The sequence below is a fragment of the Dermacentor albipictus genome, chromosome 6 (assembly GCF_038994185.2).
Source record: "Dermacentor albipictus isolate Rhodes 1998 colony chromosome 6, USDA_Dalb.pri_finalv2, whole genome shotgun sequence".
NCBI classification, from domain to species: domain Eukaryota; kingdom Metazoa; phylum Arthropoda; class Arachnida; order Ixodida; family Ixodidae; genus Dermacentor; species Dermacentor albipictus.
The window spans coordinates 88,094,591-88,117,015 of record NC_091826.1 but is presented as its reverse complement, the minus strand read 5'-3'; the positions used below and the strand labels follow the sequence as shown (position 1 = coordinate 88,117,015).

General features: G+C 45.6%; 1 protein-coding gene across 1 annotated transcript in view; it reads left to right on the top strand.

Annotated features, from left to right (window-relative positions):
- Window positions 1-10,395, top strand: part of LOC139061275 (P protein-like) — a 36,398-nt gene extending 26,003 nt beyond the window's left edge. The window contains exons 12-17 of the mRNA XM_070540997.1: window positions 2,625-2,779; window positions 3,803-3,930; window positions 5,324-5,488; window positions 8,208-8,298; window positions 9,234-9,327; window positions 9,817-10,395. Coding sequence (XP_070397098.1) covers window positions 2,625-2,779; window positions 3,803-3,930; window positions 5,324-5,488; window positions 8,208-8,298; window positions 9,234-9,327; window positions 9,817-9,904 — 721 coding nt within the window. The 3' untranslated portion in view covers window positions 9,905-10,395. The remainder of the gene's footprint in view (window positions 1-2,624; window positions 2,780-3,802; window positions 3,931-5,323; window positions 5,489-8,207; window positions 8,299-9,233; window positions 9,328-9,816) is intronic.
- The last annotated feature ends 12,030 nt before the right edge of the window (window positions 10,396-22,425 follow it).

Below are 22,425 nucleotides of genomic sequence, written 5' to 3'. Positions count from 1 at the left end.
AGCATTCGCACCGATCCTGCCATTTTGTGCGTCAGCCTGATCGCCGTCTCAGCTTGCCAGTCTCGAGGGCACTGGTCCGGTCGTTTGTGTTCTTCTTGAGAACTGGTCTTGTGCGCCTTGCCTTTACTGATTCAAACATAAACCAACTAGCTCAAGCAAGAGTTTTACTTGAGCAAATTAAACTGCGAAGGCGTAGGAGTTCGGATCAACGGCGAATATCTCGCCAACCTTCGGTTCGCCGATGACATTGTTCTATTCAGCGATGCGGCAGACGAGTTCAAATGATTAAGGACCTTTACAGAGACTGCACGAGTGGGGTTGAAGATTATTATGCAGAAGGCAAATATCTGTGAAGTACGGTTACCTAGGTCAATTAATGACAGGGCACCCTGATCATAAGGAAATTCATAGAATAAAGGGTTCGATCGCATACGGCAGCGATTGTCAGCTCCTGAGTGGGAGCTTACCGTTACGATTGAAAAAGGTGCACAATCAGTGCATTTAACCGATGCTCACATATGGAGCAGAGACTTGGAGACTCTCAAAGGAGCTTGAGAACAAGTTAAGGACCGCGCAAGGAGCGATGGAACGAGTGCTGCTAGGCATAACGTTAAGGGACGGAAAGTGAGCGGTTTGGATCGAAGAGCAAACGGGTTCTAATTCTAATTGACTATAAGAGAAAAAAGTGGAGCTGGGTGGGTCATGTAATGCGCAGGTTAGAAAGCCGTTAGACAATTCGGGTTACACAATAGGTACTAAGAGAACGGAAGTGCAATCGAGGACGGCAGAAGACTAGGTGGGGCGATGAAACTGGGAAATCCGCGGGCGCTAGCTGAAATCGGTTAGCGTAGAACAGGGGTAATTGGAGATCGTAGGGAGAGGCCTTCGCACTACAGTGGACATAAAATAGGCTGTTGATGGTGATGATCTCAATAAACCACCCTTTAGTACTGCGAGGACGTTTCTGGTGCGGGATTGGAACACCTAGTGTCGTTCTGCAGACTGTTGTAGCAACGTGACGCAGCTGTTAGTGTTCCGACGCATCGACTGACCAGGGAGACAATAAGGGGGGGGGGGGTGAGCTCCGGCAGGGGCAAGTCCAGATCCGCATGTACGAAGACGATGAGAAGTGCCATTCGAATAAATAGGTTTACTACCTTGCTATTTACTTTAGATTTACACTGTACCCATATTTACATACAAAACGATGTCATACCCGTCGTCGATGGCCTACCTGACCGGCCTGGTCTCCTGTGGTGAAGTGGCGCCATGTGTTGCTGTCTCCTTGCTCTCTTCAAAACTGCTAAGACCAGTCATTAAATGAGTGTCTGCAGCATTTAAGGGACCCGCGGACCGGCGGGCGGTGTAAGCTTCTCCACCAATGTGTTATCTCAATGAATCAGGTAGAACGATTGGATCCAATCAGGTCATACAAAATCCGCATACAAAATCAATTTGCCCAAACTAATCAATTTTTCAACGCCCGATACAGCCGAGTGCGGGAAGAGAGCGCGACAGGTGTACGTAGTGACTGTCAGGTGCGGCGTCGTCGGCCGGGCGGGAGCACATGCCCGAGGCGCCGTCGCTGTCATTTCTGCACATAGGCTTCCCCCGCATCGAGGAACCCTCAGGATTCGCGGAAAGAAAAGGGGCCCGTGGTAAACTGTTTTTGCGACAGTATACTTTTCGACGGTAGCAAATGTAAGTTTCACAGTCTTGCTGATTATTTCTGGCAGCATATAATTGTGCGCGTCACTGTCGCAAAATTTCAATTTAAGATTTCCCTCCCTCGGAAAGAGTCGTTTCTCCCATGACTCCCATCCTACCTTTGCCGCTATAAACATTCCGTTATACACAATAGCGGGTTCGAACTGCTTACGCGGCTATAGCTGAAACCTGATTTTTAAGGCTGAACGCTTGAGGTGCACTGAAGTATCTGGTACGAGGTGGTGATAGTTGCTAAAGTTTATTTCATGCAGATTGTCTCTTGCCGCTATCGTCATTCTTTACTCCACCGAATTAGTGAAAAATGAAGACACTTAATTAAAATCGACGGCATAGGATGAGGGCGTTCGCCATGGACCTAACCAGGCACCCTTTATATAACCATAACGGTGTCAAAATAGCGGTTACAGAGTTACGCTGCTAAAATCGAAGTCGTGGGTTCTATCCCTGCGCTTACGGCCAAATTTCGATTGAGGGAAACTCAAACACCCGTCGAGTTCGTTTCCTAAAGCAATGAACGGTGCTATTTGGTTGACGTTCATGATTGTAGTGTGCTTTGTGTTAGATTGATAGAACTAATGGACGAACATAATGACCGAAACATGGAAGTACGTCGTGCCACGTAGGTCCATGTTGTGTTCCTTATGTTCGCTCAATTGTTCTGTCAATGTAACACTAAGCGCAGTGCAATAATGAACGTGTATTTTGATTTAAGACCACTCTGAAAAACCTTACGTCGTCAAACTTTTTCCTGTAGTTCACCCCCCCCCCAATACTTCGTCTCATGATCAGGTCATGGTTTCGGCACTAAAAAGGCGGCATTCTTTTGTTGACTGCGTACAAAATCATTGTCGCGTGGAAAGATGACACAATTGGCACCAATGTGGTGCGTAATGCAGGCTGGCCGAAGTTGAGTTCCGCGAGAATCTCCGGGTGCTGAGCGAGAAGTACAGGATTCGTGAACCGGCGCTCCTGGTGAAGTCGACCATTGTTCTTGCCTCTGTCATCGTTCTCTTCTTCCTCCAGAGCATACCAGCGATTCACCTGACACTCGGTGAGTGTGGTGTGTTAGTGCACTCTTGATATGCTCGTCAAAAAATGCTTATGCCTCGCTGATTACGTCGATGTAATGCGAGCACTCTGCGCTTTGTCTGTGAGGCACCTCCTCTACAAAGGATAAACTTAGGTACACAATAAAGGTGCTAACCATAATAAACGTGGTTTCTAAGTTTTTAATTCGCGTACCGAAAACACAAGAAAACGAAAAAGGGCGCATTTATATGGCGGCATAAAAAAGCGGCAAACTGCAACTACATTCTCAAGCTTCAGTTTGTGTTCTTTCTTACTTTCTTGCCTTATTTTTCTCCCTTTGTTCCACGTAGAAGTTCCACTGCCTTCATCCGCCTTATGCAACTTTACCAAAGCAACTTCTGTTCCAGTGCATGTACAGTGAAAATTAATTATCTGGCATGCAGAAAACCAAATGACATGAAGTTTTTCGCGCTTGAAATAAAAAGCGCCGTATAGTACCGTTTATCTTGGATCACAAATTTGGTTCGTATCGCGAGTTAAAAAAAATCCAACTATACATAACAAACAATCTCAGAAACGGAGCCAGTTATGTCCAGAACTTTCCATTAAATCAATACATGGTAATTCCTAAATCTACTTCGGACGGCAAATATAATGCCCACAAAATTGGTATATGATACACAGCCCTAAAATACACTCATTTGTTACAAATTTTGCAGAACTCGCGTGTACGACGCCGTTTCAGGCAATCTGCTACCTAATCCATGTTTATGGACGCTTTAAATGATATAACATAGAGGACAGTATTTTTCGTGTGTCCACGTCGAGAAAGCTCAACGACTTCTTTGTTTCTTATTAGCGACATGGAATAATTAAGGTAAAAATCAAGGGGCGTGTCTAAGAGGTACTTGCAATAGTCGAAAGAATTTGCTTCGTAAAATGCAACAAATTTCAAATCAATCTCCTCAGCCGTTGTCTAACGAGAGCATGTTTTTCACGTGTTTATGTCTGCATTGAACTATCCACGCAATTTCTGTGCCCGCAGGCTGGATCGCAATCTTGGGAGCCGTGATGCTCATGGTGCTAGCTGACACGCGTGAACTGGACGCCGTCATCGCTCGCGTGGAGTGGACCACGCTGATATTTTTTGGCGCCCTCTTTGTCGTCATGGAGGTCAGTGAACCGCAAATTCCTAGCCTACGACATACTGTGCTCCTCGCCTCAGTCAGTCTGTCCCCAACCCGCACCCCCCCCCCCCCCCCACCCCCGCGATTCCCCGTTAGCTGTTCTTGACGCAACGTTCTTTCGGGCCGCAAAAGCAGCTTTTCAGGCAGCTTAGCCACCATTATACTTACCTCCTCTCCCCCCAGGGCTACATAGGCTAATGATGAAGACAGCTGCTTTGGCAATCACGTGGTCGCCATAGATGGTGATGACGGCGGTGGTACCCGTGGGGTTAACGTGGCAGACATTGCTGGCAATTTCCACGGCTGCAGCATCTTCCACGTCAAATCTGTCACCACTAGTCGATCAGCTCCCCGCAAAAGTTTCGGCTGTGTGCTACTTCTCCCACTTGCACTTTCTGAAACGCAGAACATGCGGTGCAGAACACTTGATCTAGTCCTTGAAACTCTTCTGTTATGAAAGAAAGAGGCCACTAGATATAAAAACAGAATGCTTCCTAACGAGCGTCTGAAACATTTTGATCTTAAGCCTTATTGAGGAAAAGAACCGCGACTTCCGACGTAAGACCTACCGCTCCTCCTGCCCACTTCTTCGTCTTACGTCCCGTCTGAAGTGTCGGTTCATTTTCTCTTTAAACATGTGGGACTAACTGGCCTAAAGCTCCCCGCTCCTAATCTTAAGGCGTTCAACATTTTTGGGAACTGCGAATTCTTGTGAGTGAAATAGTTTCATTGGACGATCCCAAAGACAGTACTCTAATAAGGCGATAAAATCCGCCCGGTGATAGCATACTACCGGTACTAGTATTATCACTGTCTATGGTAACATTGGTATTACCGCCACCACTGGTAGAGTAGGTAGCACGGGTGAGACCATACGGGTACCACGCGATGGCAAGGGGAGCGTTGTCACATTTTTCGCCCGGGACAACTAGCTTTTTGAGACTCTCGTTGAGACGCTGCGCGTCTGGTCAAATACGCAGATGCTATTGTTTGAGACCTTGCGCAGCAGCGTCTGTGACCAGACAGTTTTTTTGCTGCGTGTTTTTACCGCTCTTATGCAACTCCCTTTTAAACAGCTTTAGAACACACAAACATAATTTTTTTGCGTAAAATTGGCTGCAACATTGGAAAAATCATATAATTAGCCGGAATTCTCGAACCATGCAAAAAACATTTCGAGTTAGCTGGTATGCGTCACGCTCCCCAAGTGCGCGAGCAGTACATACATATATTTTTTCATGGAATGCCCTTATTTTTTTTGCTCTAGAACTCGAGTAGGGAAGCTTTGCGCTGGTGGTCTCGCTTAATTCTACAGACTCATTGTGCTATACACTTTTTTCTTTATTTTTAATACAATGACATGCCTTTTTTCGTTCCAGGCTCTAGTCAAGCTGAAGCTACTGCTCTACGTAGGTCACCTGACGCAGAACTGGATACGCAGCGTGCACCATGACTCGCGGCTCATGGTCTCCATTATGATCATAACCTGGGTTTCCGCCCTGGCCTCCTCCTTTGTGGACAACATTCCCTTCACTACAGTCATGGTCTGGCGTCCTTGCAGCATTTTCCTGACTGATGTTTGTTTCTATCGTATGAACAGACAAATATTTTGGCATTGCGTATACCTAAGCCACCTCTCTCTCCAACGCAAGAACCCTAAGTTGTTGGCCCTTTGCGTTGCTTTCTGCTCGTTTTACGTTTTTTTTGAACACCCGATCGCTTTCGTTCTCTAACGCTTGGCTGCCCTAACCTAAGGCTCTCTAACGATTACAGAAAGCAAAGGTGATAATAATTAGGATGTTATGGAACTTTAGAAATTAATTCCACAAAACTTCTATAAAGTGCATCAAATGTAATGTTTTCATAGGTAAGCTATAATTATTAGGCGCGCATGTGATCACAGCTGAAAGACCTGAATGCTAGTACAGTTCATCCTTGATACAAAGGCGCTATCATAAATGGCGCCGGCAGCGGGGAGCGAATGCTTCTTCCGCCTCTCCCTCCAACGGGTCACCGAAACTCGAGATTACGCCACCTCCAATACAAAACTTCCAGGCAAGACAGCTTACATGATGCCTCGCCATCTCGGCACGCCCACTCTTTGCGCACGCGGCAGATTCTCTAAATCAGGGTGCGCGGCTGCGTATACGCTCAGCCGCGCTTACAGCCAAGAGCAGAAAAGGCCGAAAAGCTCGCCAAAAATCTAGACGTGCGCGAACTTACGCCCCCTTACGCTTCAACGTAAAAACTTATGCTTGAGCGAGCTCTCTCCCTATCACCTCTCTCCCTTTGCTTGTGCCGGAAGGCTATGCTTTTTGTCTCACGCTGGCACACTTTCGTTCGCACCCAAAGCACACAGCGGGCGAGGCGTGATAGGACCTTATCGCAGTTGGACTTTATATGGAACATGACACCGCTCCACTTCGGCGCGGTCTTGCAGCACGCGGCATATGCTTTCAGAGGTGCGTTTGCAAGCAGCCGCTTCTAATGTAATTATTTGACCATACGAGTCCGCCGAAGTTTCAATTTATTGTATTGGCATTCTTTGCGGTGGCAGTGAAATTTCGTTATATTGAAATTGCACACAAACGCACTTCGTTATATTGATGTTCTAAATGCATGGTCTTATATAAACAAGAGGTTATGAAAAGTAAAAATACTTCATTATATTGAAAAATTCGGTTTATTTGAGTTTTTTACACCGAGATTTACCTGTATTCAAATTATAGCGCTGTAACGTCCAACATTTGTCGTGTATAAAGTAGAAAAGCCGTAGGTATGATCCAGGTGAATGAGACGTGCTACTGCATACATTCATACATTGTTTACACCGACTCCCCCCATTCCCACCTCACTCACCGCAATACCGTATCGATTCGAACGATTCCAGTATGTAGTTGTCGCGTTTTACACGTCGCGTACAAATTTAAATTTAGCCGCATTATGGGTCTCGTGTGTAGCAGACATAAACGCTGCCTAAGGCTGCATGCGTTACGCTTTTATTCTTCTAGTTCTCGTGTTACATCCATATGTGCAGCTTCTGCACGGATGTGCTTAGACAAGCAAAAACTATTTTTTTTACAACCCGTCACACTGCAAGAGCTGCGAGTGCGTCGCGTGACACTGATTCGGTAATTTAGCCGCGCAAAAAAATCTACGCACACGTATCTTTCGGCCAGCAACATAGAGTAATAAGAACAAGAATAACAACGCCTCGGTCAATTGCGCTTCGTTCGACGGCTCCTGCGCAGCGTTGGCGTGGCCCACGAAGTGTTGGCGTTTCCGCAACGCAGTGGAATCCGTTTTGACCACGTGCCACTAGAATGCCTGGCTGGTAATGGCATGAGCGGCGCGAGAGACACAGTGGCTCAACTCTTGTTCCTGAAATGGAGCCTATACAGTAACTGCAGAGTGCGGGGACGTAGGTCAGCTGGGTGCAGAAGGCGGAAGAGCGGAAAGCAAGCTGCCGCGCGAGTGCGTCACTCGAGCCTTAGACGCGTGTATTTTGAAGAAGCCGTAAGCACTTCGGGCTAACAGGTTAAATATATCACTAGTCAAGAGAGCGACAAAAAATTGCAATCGAGGGGTGCATTAGTGTCATACGTTCAAAAAAAAAAGAAAGGTTCAACGAAGTCTTAACGCTAAACGAGACAAGGATGACGTAATTCCACTTGAAATACAATACGAATATGATAAAAAATAAGAAAATATTGAACAGAAAGAAGGTAGAGGTATACAAGAGATAAATATAGTGATATAAATATAATGAACATTTATTCATTGAATTGTCTGAACAACTATGTACTCAGACTTCTTTTGCCTCGACACCTGGTCACCCATCTATTTAATTTTTTTTCGACATAAGGCCCCAAGGTATTCAAAATGAAAGTTAAGGTTGACGTAGCAAATGCATACTCAGCATACGAGAACTGCGAAGGCCTCGGTACCAAGTGTGGCGAACACGCCCTACTAAGACACCTCGATCCCTGCCACTGCAAGTTCGCCCTTTTATTAAGTAAAGTTTTGAGTTTATCGAAAGTAACGTTCGTGCTGTTGCAGTTCACGTTTACAGCAGGTGATGTTCCATGCGCACTGAGGAAGGGCCAGTGTCCTTACATGGAACACTTATATGCTCTGACGCAGACTGTTAGTGTACGCTGCTTGCATCTGTCAGTGCCCGAGCTCAGCAGTATGCCTAAGGGACAAGAAATAGCGCCGGTACTACGTTCAACCTAATTACAATGGGGCAATCTTGTTTTCCAGATTAAAATTGTGACCGCTCTTGCCGAAAGCGACTTGGGCCTCAAGCTGGGGCCACTAATCTACGCACTTGCTTTTGGAGCCTGCCTCGGAGGTGAGAACGCTTCGTATTCCTGCCTCTCGTTATTTCCTCCTCCTCCTCGCTCCTTCATATTCGCGCCACTTGCTATTTTACTTGCACTGACAAACCTGTTGAAAAGCTATATCTTAGGCAGCTAGACTGCTGCAAAAGGCATATGGCAGTCATTCTGCGCTTACAAAGGACTCGATCATCCGCGATTTTTTTTCTGTGTCTGCTTGTGATGAAGGACAATACAATAAACAGATTCAGTGCCATGAAATAATGCTTTCAGGTATGACGCTTATCGCCGCCTACTGAAGCTATATACATGAGCAAGAATCAATATGAAATATAAATTGTCATCCACTCGACTGTAGCCCGAAGCTGCAAAGGAAATGACTAGATTTTGCAGAAGGAAGCTTCGCAGTCGAAAAATATGGTCCGGTCGGGGACTTGCTCAATAACCTTTTCCCACCTTCCGAGCTTCAGTAAAGCTGGTTTTTGTGAGCTTCCGCAAAGCTGATTCGCTCTCGCACTGCAATCCGCTAGACTCCTATAGTTCTGAGATGAGAGAGCGACCGTCCCAAAAAGGCGTTGGTTCCAGATTCGCGTCCCCCACCAAAACAAACGTTTCTTCATATGCAAAGGCGTTCTCAGAAAACCGTACGTTTTTTTTTTTTTGTAAAAGTCGAGTGTACGACAATTTCGCACCTTCATTATTCTTCCTCCAACCTTGCGGACTTACGCAGAACTGGTTTGTTGAACGTTCTTTTGTAATTCTTTTCAGTCCGCTGCAAGCAAAGTTTACACAATTTTATATTTCTTGCTCACTTGTGTCTTCTTCTGTATCCTGTACTCTTGCGTTAATTGTATCACGTTCGCTCTCCTGCTTTGATAAAAATGAGGCCCATAGTACTTTTTAAATGAAAGAAGTAAATACGCACGTAACCATTTGCCGTTATTCACAGGCAATGGAACCCTTATTGGAGCATCAGCGAACGTTGTCTGCGCCGGAGTTGCGGAGCAGCATGGCTACAAGTTCAGCTTCTTCGAGTTTTTCAGGTAAGTGACGCTGATTCAGTGTTAGACTACTGCGTGTCCCTCTTCCTGTTCATGCTGCTAATGTGAGGCTAATAAGAAAAGCAAAAGCAAGGAGGTTAACAAATGCTCGGTACCTTGCACGAAGGAATATGGGACTTGAAGGCGACGAAAGAAAGAGAATGCCAAATGGAAATTCACGCACATGATTTTGTAGTGTCACAGGTCACTGTCCCATCCTACCTGGCAGGCCGGTATACAGCAGAAAGCGAGCTACTGATGCAGCTGCCTTTAGCGCACAGGTTTCTTTTTTTTTTGTCACCACGGCCCAAGTATTTATTTTCCTTTGACAGTGCCGGCTGTACAGTGTGTGTAACGCAGTGCACAGCATCTGCGTTTCTGTAGTATAGCTGCATGCTCTTTTGTGAAAAGTTCGTGCAATATTGTTCGCCTGGCGTCACTGCGAAACCTGAGGCACCACAAAGTTCTGCCCTTGTGTTCTTCTCTTTTTAGGATCGGATTCCCGCTAATGGTGCTTACAACGGCTTTGTCGACCACGTGGCTCCTCGTCTGCCACGTCACCATGCACTGGGATATATAAATGCCCCATTGACCAATGATGTCTAGGAAAAAGAATGCGTGCACGTTTGCTCGCTAAGCGAGCTATTCGATTTTATGTGGCGTTGTACTTTTATCTGTGGAATTGGTTCCGGTGTAAACTTTTAGCTGAAGTGTAGTTCCAGGATCGAATGCCCGTTTACGTTTTAGCTCTTGCGTTGGTTTTGTTTTTCTTAGGCTTTTTGTCAACAAACGGTCATTTTTGTTATTTCTTGGAGGTTTGTACCGCTTATTGCGTAGCATTTTCAAGCTGGTATTTCAAAGCAGTTTCATTATTATACACAGTAATATATAACGGCGGATGTTCGTAATTTTTTTTTGTAAGGCTGTCAGAACGTTGTAAGCAGGCAAACGCCCAGTGCTTCCCGAGTGACTGCTTCAATGAGTCTTGTGTATGGGTTGTTCGTCGCTGTACTTCCCGCTAGCAACGTCTTGCACATGTTGTAGAATAAATTTTTATTCTGAAGATGGGAATGGGGCTCTTCACGTTCCTATATTACATAATATTCTCTTGCTTCTCTGCCTGCCTGCCGCGGTAGCCAAGTGGTTATGGAGTGCTGCTACTGAACTACAGGTCGTAAGCTCGATCCAGCCGACGTCGGTCACATTTCAATGGGACAAAAACACCCGTGTGTCTAAATTTAGATGCGCGTCAAATAACCTGACGTGGAAAATATTTAGGAGTCCGCCGCTTGGCGGCGTGCCTCATGATCATATCACAGCTTCGACACGTAATTTTTATGCTTATCAACCTCTTATTTTTGACAGTAACCATATGTAGAGGAAGAAGTTTGTCTTCCTGATCTAGGGAGTAGGACATATTAAAAGTATTGCATCAACATCAGAATCAATTGCGATTGCGCATAAACTATGCAGCCATGATTCACATGGTTGTGGAAACGCTTAGAGCACACGTCAGGCACTGCTCGCGCCCGTTTCGACTATCGCCTCACTGCCAGAGGACCGGCCACGTGCCTCTTTATGCCAGAAGATATATTGCCTTATCGTGCACTCATATCATCAGATTACACAACTGTAGCGAGTTTTTTTCCCCCTTCGGTGCTTGGCTCACCCAAAAGTTCAAATGACACCAGGAATTCGAACGAAAGCGGAACTCCCATCACCAGATATCAAGCAACTTTCTCTTCTCATGCTCTACAAAAATAAAACGATAAACACGACTATACACAAATGCTTCACCTACCGTGGACGGATCTGCAGGATCAGTGATTTCTCCTGCAAGAGTCAACTTAAGTTCACTACATCAAACCGGACAACGACAGACTGCACTTCGTAGCGCACTTCACATAACTAGAAAGAAATCACTCGGCCACGACTGCGGGACACTTCCTTCCTGCGAGACACGGGGCTCATCGACACCTGGTGACACACCACTGATCTCAACTGGAAGGAGGATCAGGCGGAACAATTGCCGGCTATGTATGCCAGGCTAACCCCGCCTGCTTCAACATCACCACCACCACCACCACCACCACCACCACCACCACCACCTAGAAAGAAATCACTTCAAGAATGAGTCTTCGGTCACTCCAAGGTAGTTCTACATTGCTTGCTTTCCGGCTTACACTGGAGGACCCTACGAACAATTAGTTATAGAAATCCGAGAGCTTTTATCGCCTCTTCAAGCAAAGAAGAGATATTTTATGTCTGCCTCGCCATAGTGGCGTAATTTGCAACGACCATGCCAATGGAGCTGCTTGTTCTGCTTTTGGAGATGGTCATGCAGGATCAAATCCCGCTGTCTGCAACAGATGCAGCAGTGAAACTTTGACTGCTTGCAAATGGCACCAAATAATCGTTGAAAAACACATCTAGTTTCCAGCACACATGTCTGCACGGACTTGTCCCGTATCTGCAATGTCGTCCTCCAGCTGGACTCCGAGACGTCGTCCTCACCGTTCCGAGAGAATGGTTCTTTACCGATTGTGGCTTGGGGTAGCTTTTACAAAATCCTTTGCTTCCGCATCAAAACGTGAGATAGTGCTGCATGTGGCCAGTGCACCAACGTGGAAGCTATCGAACACGTTCTTTTCCATTGTGCCCGACATGGTGCACACAGTCAAGTCACTCGTGACCACGCTGGCGCGTCTTGGCGACCGATGGCTTTCAGAGCCGACAGTCCTGCAGCGCTGACCTCTGCTGACGTCACCCCACAAGACAGTCAAGGCAGTCCTGAAATGTTTTTGCGTCCGTGTGGCCTATGGCTCGTTTTGAGGGGTGCTCTCAAGCTCCTCTATTTACTTTTCTTGGCTTTGCTTTTTCTGGACGCTATAATTTTAGTGTTCTACTTACCCGGTGCAGGGTAAAAAGAAAATCTCTTCCTGCCTTTCCCAACCTCTTGTATATCTTAGGCTTCACAATTGTTTTGTGGTTCAGTAAAAAAAAACGGGAATAAATATGAATTGTGTCCATGCTAACTCGCGATGTGCAGCGTAAACTCAGCACATCAGTCACGTACATAGCTGGTCCGTAAACTTTTCTAGTGAGCGAAACAGTAATGCCCCAGTCATACGGAGAAACTTTGGTGCACTTCGAGCGAGCGCACTTTGCCGCTATCGTCATTCGGGGGCTGCCACACGGGAACGCTTAGTGACACTCGCTGCAGAGCGCACACCTCGACGAGTGCGTTCAGCGAGGGGCGTGGTACACACTTCGAGGCGCTGAAGAGTGTAGCCTAGTTGGCAATGAGTGAAAAATAAGTAAGGTTGAAAGCCGAGCGAGGAGCAAGTTTAATAACATTTATTTTAATTGCTAACGTTACAAAGTAATAAAATTTACCACACTAAAAAAACCAGCAAAACCTACTCTCGCTCTCGGTCTGTTTACAAATATATGCTCTGGCTTCCGACTTCCAATCAGCATCACCACCAATTTGAAAGCTTTTCTTTCTCGTGTAGCAGGGCTCCCCCAAAATTACTTTTAGCGCGGTGAAGCACACTTGCTCGAAGTGCTATTCGCTTTGTCCGCATGACAGGGATGTAAGCGTCAGTTCTGTTTAGTCATTTACGAAGAACATTAGCCTGCAAGCCAGACACGACTAGTTTCGTTATTGAGTAGTGAATTTCCGGCTACATTTCTTCAGCCAGCACTGAGTTACACACATGATGCAGCATATGTTAGGTTATAGAAGTGTCACAGGACGACGAGAAAATGGTGGCATGTGCGTCGCTTTAATTCTAAAGCACGGTCAGAGGAAACATACTTTTCTGAGGTTCGTGGCTCCATTGATATCGTACAGGTAATGTAATGCAAATGTAATGTATGCGTTCCTTTCACCTCGTCGAGAGCTGTGTGTAAAAGTTCAAAAGAATTAAGTGGCTTTGGATGAAGTCCACTTCCACTTTTCTGCCCTGTGGCGCCCCTCCATGTAGGGCTGGAAAGAATAACGAAAAATATATTTGCTTTTATTTTGGTTCAGTACGCCTATTCTGGTTTTATTTTGCACATATAAAGGAAAAGTAAACGTTTCCGTGCGGTATACGTGCATATCGCCCTTAAAAATGTTAGGTGTAAAATAAAACGCAGGCTGATGACGTCGACTAAAGGGACTGTCTACCGCTCGAAATATCTATTTAGAATGTGGAGAGCTTGAGAAAACTGTAGGTCATATAGACGAAAATGAGTATACTTGTATCCCATAAAGAAATATATGTGTTTCGAAAAAGTTCATTATAGCGCCTTGTGTCGGAAAAAATCTGGTGTAGGCTTCGCTCGGTGAAACATCATTCCGAACCGCAACCACCCAGGCCCTCCGCATGGCGCAGATGTGTTACTGAACTAATTGAATTCCTCAAACTAAAGTATATAAGAAAAGTTGTAAAGCACGACCTAAACACAACGTACAGAGGCGATAGTGTCTGAGTTTAATTTCAATATACTACAAAAGATAATTCTATTAGGCAGAAACTCAAGCACAAGCCCCCTTTCGGAGTGGCTCGGCCCGCTCGGTTCCTTGCAACACCATCGGGCTCGTTTCCGTGCATCCGCAAGAAAGCCGCGGTGGCCGGGAAGCGTGACAAGTTGTCAGGGATCTTTGAAATCTATCGCGTTCCACTCTTAAAGGCGAAGCTTAGGCGTCCTCCAATTATTAAAAATTTGGCTTTGAAAAAAGTGCAAGAATTACTTGTTGAAATTGTGCAACTTATCCGTAAACCATTACTTAGCCTAAAAGCCACGCAGGGAAAGTATTTGTTCGCTTGTATACATTATTGCGGGAAGTTGTGAGTTGAGTTGACTTGAGTTGTTGTAGGCTACTGGTGGGATTAGTCTTGCAGTTGCTGCCGGCAATTGCTCCACCGTAGCGACACTTAAAATAATTAAATCACGTAATCCGACACAGACCTCCCAATTACAAATGTGCACTCCTCAGTTCACCACGTGGAAGCCAAATCCGTGTCCTGTAAGTAATTTAACAGAAGGCGAGAGACCTCCTTCCTACACAACCGGTTCCCGCGCGGGAAAACTATGTCCTGAAGCGAACTGTGAGGAAGTCCTGTGTTCTTGAGGGACCCGAATAACACCCTCCTTTCCGCGCTATACACAGTACAGCACATTAGGTAATGTTCTATGTCACCACACACACCACACGTTGAACATAATGGTGATAACGCCAGGCCAGTCTTAAACATCCACGCAGGGGTACGAGCAGAGCCCGTGCGAATGCGGAGCAGTAAGGTTGCTTGGTTTCTTTGGAGACCCTTGATCACACATGGCTTGTGAGGTGAGCTCCACAAAGAACTGAAGTGGCACGGCACCGCTTCTCTGAAGAGTCTCCCGTCTTCTTGAGGCACTTTTCTTGAAGGATTCCCAGACAGCGCTCTATGGGCGAGGCTGTCCGCCATCTCGTTGCCTATGATACCTATGTGTGATGGCACCCATTGGAATCGTATGGAGAAGCCTTTGACACTGAGATTTTGCACCGAACGTAGGGAGCTTAGAGATAAGGCATCAGTAGGGAATCCGTGCTCTAACCTTTGAAGAGCGGATTTCGAATCTGTAAGAATGACCACAGGTTGAGGCGTACAAAACCGTAGCTTTTTGAGAGCTGCCTCAATGGCAACGCTTTCGGCCGTTGTGGAGGACACGACTGCAGTGAAGCGAACGGACTAATCAAAGTTCAAAGAGGGAATGTGAAAAGCAGCTGCACTAGATCCTCTGACCTTGTCCACAGAGCCATCAGTAAAAATTTGAAGATGACGTGCATATTCCGTTTCAAGATGTTCCAGTACGAGCGAACGCGTTGCTGCCAAAGGAGAACTCCGCTTAGCACGAACGTGAGGAACTGCCAACGAACTATCGAGGCTCGCGAAAGACCAAGGTGGTTTCAACTTCTTAGTTCGACCTCTAGCGTCAAGACCCAGGTAACCAAGAGTATTAAGGGCCAAGTATGCTCGGGACTCGGATCTCTTTCGAAGGCGCTGTAGAAGGGCTCGGCCGGCTGCCGTCTGTTTGAGGCGGCCAATTTGCATCAATAACCTTTGTGAAGCGACTAAGCTAAGAGGTCTCGATAGAGATTCATAAAGTACTGCATTGTTAGGAGCAGTCTGCAGAACGCCAAGAGCCCTTCTTAGGCCCTTTCTGTGCAGAACCTCAAGTCGTTCCAGCTGTGATATCGATGGGGAAATTAAAGGGAGCTGATACATTATTCGACTCGTCACTAGTGCATCGTGCAACCTCATCATTGAAGAAAGGTGATTTCCCCATTGCTCACTTGCAACTCTACGGATTACATTGAGACGCAAAGATATCGATGTCACAACCGAGTCCACAGCTCGTCGCCACTGTAGGCGGTAGTCGATAATGACGCCCAAAAAGCGCTTGTGTTTAAATTGTCGAAGACAAGATTGATTAAGGTCTATCTTCAGCCGCACATACCTTCTTTCTCTACCTGGAAACATTATGAAGCCAGATTTTTCCACCGAGAGAGTCAACCCCACACCTTGAAGGTAATTTTGAACTGAAAGTAATGCCTGTCGAGCTATCAGAGCTAAACGCTTGTGTTGATATCCGGTTAACTAAAGACAGATGTCGTCCGCGTATATCGACATATGGACATGCCTGCAATGTTTTTGCACTTCAGCGGCAAGACCAGCTATTGCAACGTTAAAGAGCGTTGGGGAAAGAACACTTCCTTGAGGTACACCTCGCGATACCACCCTTTCGGTGCTTGTGGTACTTCCTAACCGCACTTGAATTTTCCGATCACTGATAAATGAGTGAATGAAGCGCAGAAGATAGCCCTGTACGCCCATGGCCTGCAAACTGTTTAGTATTGAGCTCTGAAGGATGGTATCATAAGCCTTTGATATGTCTAGGAAAATAACTAGTGTTGAAAGGCCGAAAGCTCTATGATGTTCAATATGGCTTATCAAGCCCAAGACGCTGTCTTGCGCGCTTAAACCTGTTCGGAATCCAGTCATGCATGTTGGCAGAGCCCTTCTATCTTCGAGCCACCAAGATAAACGCTTACTTGCCAGCTTCTCCATAAGCTTAGCCACGCACGACGTCAGTGATACAGTACGATACGAGGCCAAGTCTGTCATTTCTTTGCCGGGCTTCAGCACTGGGACAACGCGAGCCACTTTCCATGAAGGAGGAACGTCGCCAGTCTCCCACACTCGATTGAGATAGCTTAGAAGCATCTTTCGGTGTTCCAGAGGTAGGTTCTGCATCATCTGGTTGGTGATGCCGTCAGGACCTGGTGCACATCGACGCCGCAGGCCGCTGAGTGCTGTCTGTAGCTCTCGAAGTGTAAACGGGGCGTCCATCACAGACGTAGATGTTGCAGGTGGAGTGCAGGGAGGAATTCCTGAGCTTGCACTGACAAATGCATCTGCAAATTCCTCTACCAAGCACGCGAGAGGTTTCTGCTTGCGCAGTGCAAGCAGAAAGTTGTGTTTTATGCGCTTGTGCAAGATTTGTGTGTGTGTGTGTGTATGTGTTCGTGTGCGTGTGCGTGTGCGTGTGCGTGTGTGTGTGTGTGTGTGTGTGTGTGTGTGTGTGTGTGTGTGTGTGATAAAGAGAGAAACAGAGAGAGACAGAGAGAGGAATTTCTTTCTCGTTTCCAGCTAGCTCATGTTGAAAAGCGGCGTCGCCTTATGCTAACAGAGTCATGGTGAAAGGCCGCCGATATTGCCATTGCATCCAGGGATCAGGGTTGTTGGCTCAAGCGCAGACTTGTAACAAGAAGCCACGTAGGTAAAAGAATTCTGTTAAGAAGCCAAAACTACCGGACCCTTCTTTTCAATAAAGTCAATTTTCTTCTTCTTTTTCAAAAAGAATTCTACTCGCTTTCCATAGAAACTCCGCACGTTTAAACATTTCAAAAGGTAAGCTTTCTGATGCACTACAACATAGAAGGATATCAAAAAACGATAGACAGTCCATTTAAGGAGCAACTTAGTACAAAAAGGGTCAGCGAAGTCGCTGCTTTTTAAGATGAGCTTTTTCGAGAAAATCATTCTCTCTTTATCATTTACCCGTTTCTTACAAATCGTTCCCCAGATTACGAACAATGTCTAAGCGTGTTCGTTATTCTGATGCACAGACTTGTGCAGAGAAGAGGCTGTCTTCTCGTCAAGTTAGACAGCTTTGCTTGCTCTGATAAATTAGCGATCAGTACATTATTTCAAGCATTATGCCACAATGCAGGCTTTTAATTTAGTAAAGAAAATTTGGATTCTTGCTAGGCTGATGATTTCGCGGAGTTGTAGATGAGCAAATTGTTTAATATTTCATACAATGTCTTAGGAAAATGTTCGCTGTGCCTCTAACGTCAAATGTCATATATTACTAAGAAATTAGTGTATCCCATGAAATTTTGGCATTTATTAAGCCTACTGTAGTGCGGTGTAATGAACTAGAGTAGAGTATATCTGATATGTCTGTAGACAATTTGTCTTGAAAAGGAGAAAACAGTTTGCATTTTCGCAAGGCTGTTCCGAGATAATAAGCGACAGTAGTAATGGAAAGATTAGTGTATTGCACATATGTCATGTTTGCACCCTTTATGTGTAAGACATAACGTCCTACTATGCTCCGCAGTGTTATTTCGATTGAGTTAAGTTTTAGTCACGTTGACCCGCCACGGTAGCTTAGCGGCTACGGCATTGCTTTGCATAGCGCGAGGATGCGGGTTCGATCCGTTCCGACGTTGGCCGCGTTCCTATGGCGGCGTAATGAATGAAACGCTCGTGTTCTTTTCAAAGCCATCCGCATGTGGCCTGTAAACTATTTCTCCAGCCAGTTTTATCATCCTGAACTGTTCCATTGTGCTGCAAGCGCGACAAAAGTCTTTTTCCTTTACGAGCTCGTAGTCAATGCACGCTATGAAAAGCCAGGCGACACTCCACAAGGTAATGGAGCAGAACAAATGTGAACTCATCGGGTTTCAGAGTTGCCACCTCGTGAAAATTTAGAGCTCATCTGTATCGCAATATCACGCGTCCCGAAAACATAGCATTGATGTGAGCAAAAAACACACACATAATAAATGGATACATCCGTACATTCACTAATAAACTCCTACGTGTCCGTTTCAAACAGCGAAGGCTACAAATTATTTTCTAACTTTTTAATGGTGCAAGCTATCTAAGCAATTTTTTTCTTTTTGCAATAGTTACAGGAGAGCATAAGGTGATCTTTACAGATGCCAGTGAACTGTTACTTTTTGAATAAAATGCGTTTTTTTCAGACAAGGCATCATTAGCTAAATAAGCACAGTGAACTGTTCTTTCACAAAGTAAAGTGCTTTCGCTTTCTTTTTCAGTTACTGTATTCGTAGGCAATGACTTTAGTAGGGTACAAATTTTAAAAAAGACAGCAGTTGGCAACTAAGGCGCACTGACTGCACGGGGTTGTTACTCCGCCAGCCATTCACAGAAGCAAAACAACAAGTCGTCGTCATGCGACCATTTCAAAATGGCACCGTACTTGATACCTCCGGAGCGTTTGCTATTCTTAAAGAGCCTTTTCATCGGTGGAAGCGATGAGGTGTGCAAAAGGTATGGACAAAGTGTATGGGATCTGAACGTTTCACTTTGCTTATTTATAATTGTGAGGTCTGTGTCTGATATAGGTGATTTATTTATTTTGTGTCGCTACGGTGGAGCAATTGCCGGCAGCCACTGCAAGGCTAATCCCACCAGTAGCCTACAACCACTCAACTCAACTCTGAACGTTTCGCTTTGCTGACTCCGTTATACTCGTGAAACTTCACTGCCAACTAAAGGGAAACTAGACAATATATAGTCGCAGCAAAGCAAGCGCTTTATTTCAGTTTATTAAAGAATTCGGCTTTCACCGTTCCTATATAGCAGACGAGTGAAAACTTACAAAATTACGCGCTCATAATTTTAATTTTGTGGTTGCCGCCTCATTGAGGTGATAGGGAAAGTTTGAAGTACGGACTATTTGCAGCCTCTCGGAGGAACAGTGGCTGCCGGTTATGAGGGCGTGGGCGGGGATTCACTGCAGAGTTTAGTTATATCCGACCATCGGCTTTTATGATATCGCCATACTGAAGTGTACTGTTGGTCGTTCGTCCCGCAGTGAATATTGTTGCCGGTTTGTGTGCTACACCCTTTAGTAGGCGAAGTGGTCGCATTTAGTCGTACTCCCTGAGATTTTTGTGCGTTCCGAAGGGCCAAAAAATATATTTTTTATGTAAACTATATAAGCTACATACGTGACGTCTTCAGTATACTGTTCTTTAAGAGTATTTGCGTTGTTTGTAAATATGGGTGTTTCCAATCTTTACATATTTGGCGTTTCTGACTATAATTTCTTCCAGCCTAGATTTTTATGAATTCATACTGCACCTCTACCTGATATCCTTCCTGAGAAACTTTCTATACTTTGTCGAAAATTCGTCGTCGATCACCACTACCTCAACCACTCAAGCCATTCCACTGGAAATTAAACACTGCACGCGCCCTGCTCCATTAGAACCAATACATCGGCCGGGGTTATTTATCTTTATAGTGTCTGTCCTTACCAACATTTTAGTGGTTCCTGTACGCTTTCCTAAACAGCGCATCCAAATGAAGATAATTTTGTAGCGGTTATTCTATGTGCTTATTTCACCGTGCAAATAGAGTAGACAGTCATTAGCTCGCTGGTTTGCCTATTATGGTACCTAGGATTGCAATAAGGCGGCCCAGACGCATTATACCTAGCCGGGTTTTCGGCCTGCTAAACGGCTTCTCGACCAAACGCCTGCTGACGCAGACGCCCCTGCGGGGTTCTATATTGAGTCACCCATCACGATCAGCTAAAGGCATCTACCGCGGACAAATCAAGGCAATTTTGGGCACGTAAGATTCACGAAATAGACAGCAGAAACTCCTGAAATGCACCACCGATGCGTGCCAACCGAGATGCATGCGCCCCTTTTGTGGTGAAAGCGAGCACATAGTGGACGTTATTGCTGTTATCATTTTTTAAATGAGAGTAGCGCGTCATGAGCTCCGTGCTGTAGAAAAATTCTTGTTCGCAGTCTTCCGATTCACCCGTGAGCGAACGTTTTTGTGTAGGTGTATATATGCGTGTGTGCATACGACTGAGCAGCTTACCCATTCTCCTCGGCTCGGCCTTCATAGGAGCGCAAGATGGAAGTACCCCGTGTCAAGTCGCCTTTCCGGTGAGAGAAACGACCAGTTTTACACCATACGTAGCCGCGTTCACGGCCTTCTATGCCCGTGCGATTCCCAGAACCGTTCAGAAATCATTCTATATTGAGTTACCCATCGCGATCAGCTAAAACCATCGATCGCGGACAAATAAAGGAAATTTGTAGGCACGTAGGGCCTTCGGGGCTGTACTTTTCGGCGACAAGGTAGCCTCGCCGCATGTGGGATTAGCTGACGGAGCTATGTCGAATGCTCGGTTGCAATAGTCGGAAGTTTGAATCACGTTATAAGAGGAGGGTTTTTTACGATGGTGAGCTTCAAATTCACCTCCTCTAGTGCACAATATCTGCAGGCTTGGAGTGATGCCTGCCACCTGCAAAAGATGCCGAGAGAGAGTGGGGCTATACTAATCCAGGTACAACCAAACTAGGAAGGCCCACTAAGCTTCAACAAGACACTCCCTCATCAGAACAGAAATTGGCCTCCCTGGTGCAGTATTCGGCCAACCTCTTCCACATGGCTCACTCAATTACCCAATGACCCTCAGTACCCAGCACCTGCGGAGCATCTGACCATGGCGGCGGTCAGACCTGTAAAGCAGCAGAGGGCGCTCTGCTGCGTCCTCTGCTGGGTCTCTGGGTCCGGACAGGCAGCTAACGGAAACTGACGCTAGCAACGTTTAACACCCGAAGACCTCTCGAGTAAGGCTAGCTTAGCAGGACTCTTTGAGGAACTATCAGAGATTGTTGGGATATCATCGGCCTTAGTGAGATTAGAAGAACTGGTGAGGCTTATACATTGCTGAATAACCGACATGTCCTCTGCTATAGAGGTCTCCTAGATAAGACGCAACACAGGTTAGGATTCCTAATCCATAAGGACATAGCGGACGACATCGACGAATTCTACAGCATTAATGAGAGGTTAGCTGTAGCCGTAATCAACCTTAATAAGAGGTATAAATTAAAGGTAGCACAAGCCTACGCTCCAACATCCAGTCATGGTGATGTGGAAGTAGATCAGGTTTATGAAGATATTGAATTAACGATGAGAAAAGTGCAAACTCAGTATACTATAGTAATGGGCGACTTCCATGCAAAAGTGTGGAAAATGCAGTCTTGGGAACAAGCAATTGGCAACTACGGCGTCGATTCTAGGAACTCTAGAGGAGAGATGCTGGTAGAATTCGCAGAAAGGAATACGCTTCGAATAATGAACACCTTTTTCAACAAACGTAGCAACAGAAAGGGGACGTGGAAGACCGCTAATGGTGAAACAGGAAATGAAATGGACTTATACTTTCTGCTGATCCCAGCTTGGTGCAGGATATAGAAGTGATAGGTAGGGCAAAAGTGATCATAGGTTAGTGACGGCTAGGACTCACCTGAATTTGAGCCGAGAAAGAGTAAAATCGGTCAAGAAGAAGCAGGTCAACGTAGAGGCAGTAAGGGTAAAAGCGGACTAATTCAGGCTGGTACTTGAAGACAAGTACGCAGCTTTAGAACAGGGAGATGATGATGATCACATAGAGGTAATGAATGAAACTGTAATGAGGCTGGCTTCACAGGCAGCAATTGAAATTGAAGGGAAGGCACCAAGGCAACCAGTAGCCAAGCTCTCCCAAGTAACAAAGGGCCTAATAAAGAAACGACAGAGAATGAAAGTGTACAACTCAAGAGACAAGGTAGAATTCGCGGAACTGTCAAAACTGATCAACCAGGCGAAGATAAGTGATATTCGAAGTTATATTGTGAGAAAGACTGAAGAAGCCATAAATATGGACGCAACCTGAAATCAGTGAAAAAGAAACTTCGAATAGGACAAACCAAGATCTATGCACTAAAATATAAGCAGG